Source organism: Lepisosteus oculatus, chromosome 3 (genome assembly GCF_040954835.1).
Source record: "Lepisosteus oculatus isolate fLepOcu1 chromosome 3, fLepOcu1.hap2, whole genome shotgun sequence".
Classification (NCBI taxonomy): domain Eukaryota; kingdom Metazoa; phylum Chordata; class Actinopteri; order Semionotiformes; family Lepisosteidae; genus Lepisosteus; species Lepisosteus oculatus.
The window spans coordinates 27,743,206-27,756,043 of NC_090698.1; the positions used below are offsets into that span (position 1 = coordinate 27,743,206).

General features: G+C 38.9%; 1 protein-coding gene across 1 annotated transcript in view; it reads right to left on the bottom strand.

The window, feature by feature from the left end:
* Positions 1-1,403: 1,403 nt before the first annotated feature.
* Positions 1,404-12,838, bottom strand: part of adamts6 (ADAM metallopeptidase with thrombospondin type 1 motif, 6) — a 101,558-nt gene continuing 90,123 nt past the window's right edge. The window contains exons 24-25 of the mRNA XM_006627029.3: positions 7,593-7,749; positions 1,404-5,117 (exon numbers count right to left, since the gene is read on the bottom strand). Of these exons, the coding sequence (XP_006627092.1) occupies positions 5,008-5,117; positions 7,593-7,749 (267 nt within the window). The 3' untranslated portion in view covers positions 1,404-5,007. The remainder of the gene's footprint in view (positions 5,118-7,592; positions 7,750-12,838) is intronic.

Here is a 12,838-nt window from a genome sequence, read left to right on the forward strand (position 1 = left end):
GGTGTCGATTATGAAATAAAAGAGTGTGGGGATGAAAAATACTGATGCACTAACTAACTGGGGCACGTAACTACAAATGTCTGATAATAATATTCTCATATCAGCAACAGTGGAGTGCTTATCTGCAGAGGACCTGACCACAAGTACTTGAGGGGACTGATCCTACCTTTATTTCAATCACATTATACCATGTCTAGTACCGAGATGTAAGATTTATTGAAAAAGATCCTGTGTAGCCGAAAACAACTGGTGCATTCACCCACCCATTTTCTGATCAATGTCTGCTGTACAGGGCTGCAGGGGAGCTGGAGCCCATCTCAGCAAGCTATGGGTGCAAGGCGGAATACACCCTAGACTGGACACCATTCCATCACAGGGTAAACACACAGACACAAATACATACACAGTATCACACTTTGCAGGAGTTAATTAACCTGCCATTATGTTGGACACACACTCAAAGGAAACCCACACAAACACAGGGGGAACATGAACACTTCACGCAAATAGGACCTCTGAAATTGAATCCAAGGCCCCAACAATGCGAGGCAGCAATATTAACCACTTGCCCCCATGCTGTCCACAACTGTTGCAGTATTTCCTACAGTAAATTGTACCTTACTGTAACTCAGAATTAAGCTTGTCAAAAACTCTGGCACCCAGCCTTTTTTCTTATTTTCTTCTGAGGTGGATGAACTTTCCCTTGTTTTTGTAAGTCATCTTCTTCAAGGTGTACTTTCCATTACACAGGTTAAATGCATTACTGGTAACTCTTAGATCAGACCCACAACAGGTGCACAACACTCTTGCACTGAATTTCAAATTCAGACATGTAATTAGATAACTGAAAATGTGCTTAACAGCTATAATAGCTGTAAACAATGTAGTTTACTTTAATTGTAAAATAAATGAGAATATAAAAAACAGAATATCCTTAAGATGTCAGTAAACTACTGAGAAACTGTTGGAGCACCGTAATAAAATGAGAAAAAGATAAAAGTCTGTCCATGCTGGTGTTGTGCAAACAAGAAAACAAGATCTTCAACATCTCAGCATCTTAAATCTTTCACTGTACTTTTTCACAGACACAAAAAAGAAAAAGTCTTCTTGTAGCTGTATCAGTTTATAGGGATAGCAAACCTGAAGATGAATGTTTTAGGACTCCTGATGAGGAAATCTAATTCTGATTATTAATATATATTTTATATTAATTGGGGAAACAAAGCATATGGGTTATTCAATGATGGCTAATAGTTTATTATTTTAATTCACAAGCATGCTAATTTTGCATGTTGTATACCTTTTAAATAATGATGTAAGCCACGGGATCTATGAATATGTTGTATACACATAAAGACTTCTAATAATGGCTTTGAAAAACTCAGGAAATAAACACAAATCTCCATAGAAGCTGCACTTTTATTGTTCTAATGTATCTAGGTTAAAACAGGTCTGTGTTGTGGAATTTCACTGCATTTTTAATTTCTACAGTCTAAATTTCATTCGCATGCAGTGAAATAAATGCAGAACGTGACATGAAACAAGGCAATAAATTAGCATATAATTTACAAATGGAAAAAAAAAATTAGTAACAGTGTACCAACATTAATACTGAATATAAAATATAAGCAACGAATCACAATAATACACTTTTTTTTCTGCAGGTGAAGGATAGCAATGTGACATTCATGTCATTGATGGGATTTCACAGCTGAGAACACAAGCTGTAGTCCAAGCCTTGGCTACGGTCAACAAACGGTCCTTTTCAGTCCCAAGGAGCTTGATCGAATGCTTGGAAACTTCCAAGCGCAGCACTTTAGAACTATAGCATATGATCCTCAGTGAATTAGGCCTGCAGGTGATGAAATGGGTCCATTTGCTGTTCATGGCCTAATTTATAACAAAAGGTAACGGCTTAAATTGTATAAGTGGCCCACAATGTAGCAGCAGCAGCAATGAAGTCCTATGGTGGTATGATAAAACCTTTAGTGATTAGTCATGGTCCATTATGTTTCCTCCTTGTAATGTCCTGCTTTTTTTCCTTTGTTTAAATCTTTTAACTTTGTCCCATTTCTGAACTGAAGTTGTTTTCCAGTACTTTTACATGCCCCTCTGTTTTTTTTCCCTTTTCACAAAGCTATCCCAAGATTCTGCGTCACATCTCCAGCAGCATCTTGATGTCTGAACGCCTTCAACATGGGTCCAAATTCAAAAGCACCATGTATCTTCTCAATGCCAATACCCAGTGTGAGGTAATAAAGAGGTGGTCACTGCTTGTCAACAGAACTGCACAGACCACTGAATTAGCCCCAGTCACACTCACAGAAGTAGGTGCGACCGTCTGGGCTGCACCTTTCAAGACCTGCTACTCTATTCGATCAACTTAACCTGGACCAGGTAGCACCAAGGTAGGCTGAGCATTCCCTGTTTAGGAAGTCCGGCAGGGTTTTCATAAAGCACCACTGAATGTTTTCAATTATTACCGTTTGTTTTGTTTTTGGATGTGCGCTTCCTGTGAAACCGTGGACGTAAGACAGAGCAGATCCCTCATAGAAGAGAGCAGTCAGACAACCATGTGAGGAGGTAGAAGGTGACAGACAGGACCTGCATGTTCTGACAAGGCATCCTGCGTAAGTCGACAGGGGGTTGTGAAGGCCTCATGCACAGGGGGTTAACCACTGACCCTGAACTCCTCCACAGCAAGGAAACATGAGATACCATCACCGACATTGCCAGAAAAGGGACTAAAGTGACGAGCAGAATTTCAAAAGGCATCCACACTAGTGAAAACTTGCATACAATGTGGTCCATTAAAGTTCCCTTTATTGTAATGGTGTAATAAAATAGTATAAAACTAGATCCCCCTCGATTGAAAAATAGTAAGCTCTTCGACAGTTTTGTATATGTCCGTTTTCATCACATTCAATCGTTGGCATGAGACCTAATTATGAAGGTTTTCTTCTACCAAAATGGTATTCAGTAGTAGTTGTTTCTGTATTATGAGGAGGAAAAAAAATGGAAATGTTCCCATTTTTGTTTTGATCCTATTTGTCTAAGACATCTATGGTTAAATAACACTTCTTTAATGTTTCAGTCAGGTACAGTATTAAAGCTCCTGTGCACTTAACACTTCTAACAACCTGTACATAATAAATATTAATATTGTCAGCTAGGGTAAAGCACCCTCTCATTCACATTGTTCATAACACTTTTGGTTCATTCTAACCATTCTCTTTTTCAGCAAATTGTGAGTAACAACATTCAATTTGAAGACTTTGTCTTTTAGCGCATATATACACTGCACAAATACAATGAAACATACTGTTTCAAAGTGCCTTTAAAATACTTTTTTGCATTGTTTTTTTTTATTTGAATGGATTCATTGCACAAAAATTAAAGATGAACAGCTGAACCCGAAATGCACATTCATAGAGTGACGTTCCCGAACTGAAAGGTATTCAAGTACTATAATCTCCGATGATACCTTCTCCTGTTCCACAGCATGACAGCCCTCTCCCTTCCCACCTAACCTCCATTGCATTTAATTCAGCTCATTTTCTCGATCTAGATTTTAAGATTCTGAATTCAAAGAATCTCTCTTTTTAAGAGCCCAAAGGTGTTGGAGGAAGACCTTATTTTTTAAACTGCAATTAAAAGAAATCTGCGTGGTATTATTTTCCACATCTCTTAAACAAAACTTTCTTCTTTGACCATGTCTGCATGCCCCTTTTGTGGCATAGACAATAACTTGGTCTATGTGCTCATTAAAGCAGGTGTCTGCCCTGTCTAAACAAAGAAAACATCTGGAACCTTTTTCTTTAATTTGGGCCCTTTTTTTTCTAAATCACAGCTTAAAGGTGAGCCTCTGAACAACACAGAGTCAGCAGCCTGTTTAATAAGCACTGTCTCTAGCATGGTGGTCCTGTAGCCAGGAGAAGTGTCTTAAAAGCATGTGTGGTCGAGGTCACCCCAAAGCTAAAGAAGTGACTCTAACACAAAGGAGGGTGGTAGAAATCGAGCCTTAGGCACCCTTTACTCTTCAGGATCGTGGAAAAAGCCTCCAGAAGTCATCACCACCCACTGCACCGGCCTGCATGCTGCATGAAGGTCAATCACTTTTCATGTTTTTATTCTTTCTTTCCCTAGTGACTGAAAAACTCCATATCAGCAAACTGATGTTAAAGCCATTACATAGGATTTAATCTAGGTATTTGTGCCTGAGCATGCTAAATGGAAGCAGGGCTTTGAATAATCCTGTTAGACCAGCTTTACCCTTTCTTTAATGCAGACAAGAGTAGTTTTATTACATTATGGCTCACAATGGGATAACAAGGAGGATATGTACCCCCCCATACAGTACATGGAATGGCTTTCTGAGAACTTCATTGTAAGTAATTAGTATTACGTCGCTCTCAGGCAATCCTGGAGTGCGTAAAAACACTGTGGCAAAATGTGTTTTAGAATAATTCTTCAATTCAAAGGGGATAATATCCAAAGTGATCGATTCATCATGTTGTTATGGACTTACTTTATTTTAAAAAATGGTCTAATAGAACGTCAGCAGGAAATGAGTTGGATCATGTTTACATAGCTCAGCACATATGAAATAATGTCTGTTTTGGAATTTCATACTCCTCAGTCCACTCCATTAATTATACCTCTATGGTCCCAAGATGAGTATGCAAAGATTCCTCCAGTCACCAGTTGCCTGCCTGCAGTATGTTATGTGTTATGTGGATCTCCAATTTGGCTCACCCTCTGGATATGTGTCCAGCACTTTGGATTAAAATAAAAGTTAAAAAAAAATTAGTTCGCACTTCACAGAAGTTAAAATTAACTTGAAATACTGTCAGCACAGGCTGACCAGTGGTTATATTTTCCACAGGGTAACAAGTGTGTGCAGGAGATCCTTTCCATCCCTTGGGGTGACTTCAAGCAGTGACTGACACGGTTTTTCCATGTAGGAATAACGAGGCCTTCTCTCTCTCTGTGTCCTCTTTCACTGGGTCAGTGTCCTTGGCACGTCTTGCAACACATCTGCCTGAAGTACGCTCGGCTGCAGAACTTGAACTTCAGCACCAGTGGGCAGTACGCCACTTTGTTTACATCTTTGCATTCTGGAGAGGACACATTAAAAGAAAAAGAAAACAGAAGAAAACGGAGAAAATTGAAAACTGAATGCTCCCCAAAAAATGGAGAAAAAATGAAAACACTGCTCTGTCCAAGTTTTGCATGCCTTCACTGGTGATAGCCACCTTGCCCTCCAGTACTGTGAAGCAGAGCTTTGTAAAAGAAATGAGACACTCTTGGCACTCTCTTCATCCCTACCAGTCTCAAGTGCATTGAATTACCAATTTTCATAGTCTAACGCTTTCAGAATTGCATGCAGTTCAGGTGATCTTGTTTCAATCAGCACTAAGGGAATAAATTGCTCACTAGTTTCATTCTCAAAAAATACCTCTTGGGCAGAATTCATGAAAATTTCCATCTCAGGTTTAACTCATGTGATGCAATTAATGGAAATTCACACTCTGCTTGCTGGAATGCAAGAGCTACACTTTGGGTATAAGACATTATTTCCTGTATATAAACAGTCTGCTTTCCATTTTAAATCCCGTTGATTTGGAATTGCCAATTGTTAAATCAAATCTGTTTTTCAATCACAACCTTTGAAATAGCTAGGAAGGGATAGTCATCATGCTCATCCAGGGTTTAAGGATCTCCAGTGCTGGTCCTGGAAATTGAGTGAGTCTACAGATTTTTTTCAGTCCAGCTGCTTTCATAATCTGAATCAGGTCATTAGTGGCTTAATTGGACACCTTTATGAGCTCTTCAGGTGCTGTAGTTTTAGAGAGATCTATAAAACCTGCTGACACACCAGCCCTTCAGGACTGAGGTTGGGGATCCCTGGTGCATAACCACCTCTCCACCGTGTAGTGTCAGAGACATTCACCATTCTGTTACACTGTGGCTCCAACAGGAGAGCTGGCATCAACCGGATGAGCATCTCAAATATTTCACAATACTTGATGATGTACAATACTCCCCAATTTTCAATCAAACATGTCTGTAATGAGTGACTCCTGTTTGCCCTGGTCAATCCCTGTAAAATATCCATCACCAGAAAAGCAGTCCCTTCAAAATTGCTTGGAATTGTCTTGATATTAAATGTTTAAAAAAACCCACTCAAAACCTGAGTCTGAGATGGAAACATTTTGATTTAGGAATGATAATTGTGTTCCAAAGCTTATTCCCTATTGATCACAATTTTCTGATTGAAATTGGTTTTCTAGATTCAATTCTATTGTGAAAAACTTAAATGTTTTATAGTTTTAACCCACAAGTGGAATCCATCCTTATCTCAAATCATATTTGCAGTTTCAGCATCCACTTATGTTCTCTGACAGTACATAGGACCTAGAATGAAATCCACTGAACTACAGCAGATTTTCCAGTTAGCAAAATGTCTGATCTCACACTATGTCTTCAAATAGATTAGATCACCAGGGGACATTAGACCCTTACAGCATTTCTTTTTAAGTTGTAGTTCACATTTCTCTAAAAACAAAAATGCCCTGTAAACATTCATTCTACAGTACCTCATAAGCACATCTGAAGTATATGTGAACTGACTATTTTTTATGCACTTACTAGTTTTTTGTTTAGGTGTAAAGATTAGTGAGTACAACAGCAGCTATTCAATGCACATTACTTGAGGTTTATGAATCACTGGAAAAACAGCAAGCATTGCAATAAATTCTATCTAGTATTCCAGTTACTCCATGTAATTTGTGTTTCAGCCAGTCAAACTCCAAGCTTGAAAGCACAATAAAAAATGACCACAAGAAAGAATGGAAAAGGTGTCCACCATAGCCTGATCGTCACCAGAAAAAAAATCTACCTATAGAAGCAAAGCATCAAGTGTTTATTTTCTGGTATAATAAACTAATAATGCCCAGAAATATTCTCCACAGAGAAGTAGGCAATCTTATAATCCTACACAACTTTCTTGGCAGACAACAATTAGCTATAATAGGATATCATGTGGGAAATATTGTATTAGAATCAACTAAATCCATTTAAGATGTCTTTCCTTGTTACTGTACTGGAGTCTTGAATAAGGACAGGGTCTGTACACATGACATTTGAGATTAATCATGTGTAACATTTTTCATCCAGAACAAAAAACAGGACAAAGAAATATCAGCAAAGAAATATCAGTTCAATTTATCTGATATGAGGCATAGCTCAAGATTAACATTCTAGTTTTTTGAAGTACTGCTTTTTCTTCCACAAATGTTCAATTTCCACACAGTTTTATTCTTCTACAAGCAGTATATACAGTAGTTTCATGTTGTAGATGATAGACGTACTGTAAATGAGTGTATATGACTAGCTCCAGGATGAAGCTGTTCTTTAAATCCCTTAGCTTTTTAAGGACAGATTAGCAGCACTTTAGACAAGTGAACTCACTTACTACACTTAATTCTGATTTTGCACTGCCAGTATAACTATAATAATACTAAATACATGTCTTGTGACTGGGCAGGGTCCTGCAAAGATGAACAACTGTAAGTGAACAATACACCCACCTTCTGCATTGGAAATGGGTGTGGTGTCACATTTGCTCTCACACTGCTGCATGTTTGGAGGTCGGAGTTTTTCTGCACATTCACTCGAGGGCTGTCCTGTGTATGAGAGACACTGCACTGTCCGCATCTGCTGCCCCAGCCCACACTGTGCTGAACACTGCAGGGGAGACACAAAGGGAAATTACTATTGGAAAAATCACTGCGCCACAAGAAAAATACACATTCTATTCCTGCGTTCTGATAACCAAAATTAATATTTCATTGGACTCTTACATATGTTCAGGACGGCATACGTTACATCGATTTCTGCTTTTTAAATCATGCCTCATTTCTTCAATTAACATTTGACAAAATGGCCAGCAGCCATATCATCCTGCAACTCAAACTGGCAACCCACTGAAGCTAAGAACGTGTGAGTCTGGTCAGTACCTGGATGAGAGACCTCCTGGGAAAAACTAAGGTTGCTGCTGGAAGAGGTGTTAGTGGGGCCAACAGGGGGCACTCACCCTGCGGTCCACGTGGGTCATAATGCCCCAGTATAGCGACGAAGACACTATACTGTAAACAGGTGCTGTCCTTTGGATGAGACGTAAAATCGAGGTCCTGATTCTCTGTGGTCATTAAAAATCCCAGGGTGTTTCTCAAAAAGAGTAGGGGTGTAACCCCGGTGTCCTGGCCAAATTTCCCATTGGTCCTTACCAATCATGGCCTCCTAATAATCCCCCTCTATGAATTGGCTACATTACTCTGCTCTCCTCCCCACTAATAGCTGATGTGTAGTGAGCGTTCTGGCGCACTATGGCTGTCGTCGCATCATCCAGGTGGATGCTGCACATTGGTGGTGGTCGAGGGGAGACCCCATTACCTGTAAAGTGCTTTGAGTGGAGTGTCCAGAAAAGTGCTATATAAGTGTAAGCAATTATTATTATTATTATAAAATGATCATTCGTAGGATGACAGAAATAACAGTACTAATAATAGCAGGAAAGAACAATTGCCTTATCGTATTGTATTTGACATTCATATTACAGGAAATGGAGAATGTTGGCAGTAAGCATACTTTAAGGAGACATTTCACCATATAAAAGTTAATAAATGAAAACAAGGTGGGTTAAGCAAAGCTGACAGACGTTCGAAGTTTACATTCCCATAAATCGAAAGTAAAAATGCATTGTTAAACTTAATTTACGCCACAAAAGATAATTTATTTCCAAAGGATATTTGGAAAATGCTGTGGTTATATTTCTCTGTTTTCTTACTTTAGAAATGAATACTGATCCACTTTTGATTCTTTAATTCAGAGTCAATTCATGTCCCAATAAACACAAGAGGAAATATGATGCGTCATCTATGTTGTAAAATACTTTTTTCTTCAATTACAGGAAATTAAAAAAAACGTAAATGACCTTTCACTGCTCAATCTGGGAAAATCAGGCCAAGAATGCAAGATCCATATCTTTTTTTCAAGCACACCTTTTTTCATGCTACAAATTCCCACATCACCTATCCCAACATATGAAACAACATGATGGATTAATATATTCAATTAAGAGTTACACAAAAAAGCACAAATTCAAAAGGGTAATACAATTAACCTAAAATGACTAACAGACAGAAAGAATGATATGTAGTCAAGATAGGCCATCGACAAACAGACTCTTAAAACTTCTGTTTAACAAAAGAATATATTCAAGATGACTGGAATACCTTCTAATTAGTTGTCAGGAATTTCAACTGAACCTGAATGAAAGAGCAGTATCTCAGTTTTTTTATTGCTTCCAAATCAGACCACATTTATCAGTGCTGGTCTGCAGTCTTGACAGACAGATAAGTCCAGATTTAGCTTTAAGCAGGATTTGAACCTGTGACCTTATGCATTAGAGGTCTCATTAGCAAGTCCCTCACCAATCTACATGTTTTGTAACCTCTAACAGCTTAATTAAGCAAAAGGGTCATTAAACAACTCCCTGAAAGACGGGAACTGGCTCTCCTCATCCTGGAGGCTGTGGATATCAGATACTCATAATATAAGGGCTTGATAAGGAGGATATCTATTTAAACCATTTGAATTCTCCAAGGGCAGTTTGGTGGCACCTTGGTTAAGTCCCACCACTGTGCTCTTCCCACAGAGCTGGGGATCTAGGTTAAATCCCAGACCATGGGTGCTATCTGTGTGGAGTTTGTTTTCCCCACGTTCACGTGGGTTCTCTGGGCGCTGCGATTTCCTCCCACAGTCCACAGACATACTGGTAGGTTAACTGGCTTCTGGGAAAAATGGTCCTGGTGTTAGTGCATATCTGGATGTGTGACTCTGTGATGGACTAGCCCATCCAAGGTGTATCCTTCTTTGCGTACTTTGCTTGCCAGGATACTGTATACTCCAGCTCCCCTGTGACCCTGAATTGGATGAAGCAATCCTAGAACCCTGAACTGGTTACAAAATAGATGGATGGAATTTTGCAAGGAAAAATCGAAAGGATGACATCCAAGCCTTTTGGTGCAGATTGAATATTATGTTAAACTTAAAACCATACCAACGACACCTCATTATCCAAAATTGCATTCAGGCAAGGGGGAAAAAAATCTCTTTTCTATTTGAACTGAATACAAGACTTTCACAAAATGGGACATACTGTGTAGTGTACCCTGGAGCAAGCTGAAAATCTCCCTGCTGTTTTATCCATTTTTAAAAAGACAATTGAGAATACAGAAAGACTGTTTGCAGGTTGCTTTTAAAATTGTGTTACATGAGTCCAAGTGATAATACTGAAACATACAGTAAATACCTTGCAATTCCCTTTCATAATAAAACAACAATAAAACAAGCTCCCCTAACATATGTAAGCTCGAAAGCATGAGTCCACACATGGTTCCATGAAACGCAGCCCCTTGTTCTCTCCAGAAGTCATGGTAATGACATTCTCGGTCATTAAAAAAAACGACTTATTTCAGAGAAAAGTATTTTTTGAAAAAGAATAAATTGCATTAATGCATTGTACCACTAAAAGATTAAAAATTAGCACTGGGAAAATAAGCCACATCAAAACTTCACTGAACAAAAAGACTTAAGGTCAGATGCACAGCTTTATTATGGCATGAGATTGCCTTCTCTTCAGCTTCACGTTCAAGAGGCTGTTTAGTCCTTCACAGAAGAAATCCAGAGTATGAGAGGGTACAGGGTCAGCCACGCTTCCCAACCTAGTCAAAACTGTTTTAACATTATCAAGACATTACATTATGGCACTGCTATGTGGTGACCAGCTTATGAACTGAAAACATTCATAACATAATAATGCCTCGGTACAAAATAAAGACTAAACCATAAGAAGGAGCTGCTCTGGAAAAGGGTCTTTCTTAACGAGTTATAACTTTTTACTAGAATAAATTGGAAATTAAGATTAAAACCACAATTTAAAGAAGGATAAATGAGCTTTGTACAGACCTAGACAATCTAAATCAAATCTTGCGGTGGTTCAGTTTGTTTTGAAACTGTCTGGTGAGCTATTTCTTTGTCACTGTTACTGTATATATAAAATGGGTATAGTACCATAAAGCTGTAACCCGATTCTCACATGCAGCTCTGGCCATCTTCCTGAAATCTACACAATGAGCCACACTGTGCCATGGGTAACAAACCCTACTAATTAAAGGGCTACACCTCCCATTCAGGATGCATTAATACCAACTTTAAATGGTTTGCTGCAGGATATAATTACACTCATGGCACTAGACCAACACAAATTGCTCTGATTAGTATTTTTATAGATTAAAAGTAGAACAGGTTCTGACCAAAGTTCCTGAGCTTTGAATCACTTTGCAGTTTTTTGCCATTTTTTTTTCTTGGTCTTCAATGGATGGAAGTGAATTGCCTTTTTTTTTTACTTTCACTCTAGAGGGAACAAACCTTTTGGGTCTAAATGTCAGGAATCTACACCAATTCCGTGTATTAGCATAAAATCTTCATGTCAAGCTTTCAAGAGAGCAATGTCTTCTATCTCATTTTTTACTGCATATTCTTGGCACCACAAAGAAACATAGTTTCTTGTGCTTTTCTGCAGATAAGCTTAAAACGCTCATTATCACACGCTTGTCACTTAAACACCGTCCATGTAGTAAATCACACCAAAACACTGTGCTTTTTAACAGCCTCCATCAGATAACTGTAAATTATTGTGCCCATTAAAGAAAAATGTAAGGAGTTTGTGCTGCATTAAGATTGAAATAAACCATTTCAAAACATGAACACTTTTTTAAGCAAACCCTGTCATGTACGATATGCCAGAAATACATTTGTCACTTGGAATTTTGGAATCGTCTTATAAAAGAAAGCAGATCAAGTTTGTAATGGCTCACTAACTTATTATATCAGGCTAGCAAAAACTACAAAATGTACAGCTAATCAATCAAGAAAGAAAGCAACCAATACACCCCATTTATCAAGAAATCAATACCTCTGTGCCATCAGTGTGTTTGAGTAAGATCTTAGTTGAACTTGCCAAGCCCTGTTTAATGATTAATCAAGGTTTTGTGTGGATCACGCTAACAATAGATAAATACACTGTTTACAAAAAGGGCCAGTTAATAGGGAGGTCCAAGTATGATGATCTGGCCAGGTGTGTCTATTCACCACAGAACTTCATTTACATTTACAGTGGTTGATGGCAGCTTGGTGTTACACTGATCAAGTCCTAAGACCTCATTTGCTGGGCTCATCCTGACATGACAACATTCTAGCAGGATAGCTGGGGTTATGCTCATGTTATCATGGTATATGTCATGTGATTATGTTGCTTATATAACCTCTTGGGGGGTGAGGATGTGACTGTGGATGCCCTACTTATCAGACTTGAGCCCCACTGAACATTTGTGCAATAAATGTTCAGGCGGAGCAGGTGGAGTGGTGGCTCTGTGGCTAAGGATCTGTGCCTGTGGCTGGAAGGTTGTCTGTTCAAATCCCACATCAGGCAGAGGAATCCTACTCCGTTGGGCCCCTGAGCAAGGCACTTAACCCCAGCTGCTCTGGGGGTGCTGTATAAATGGCTGACCCTGCGTTCTGACCCCAAGCTTCTCTCCCTGCCTGTGTGTCCCATGGAGAGCAAGCTGGGGTATATGAAAAGAGAAAATTCCTAATGCAAGAAATAGTATATGGCTAATAAATTGATCTTATCTCTTATCTCTTGTTCTTATCTCATAAGATGGGATGACATGTAGCAAGCAGGGCTCAGAGACCAGTGAACAGGTGCTGT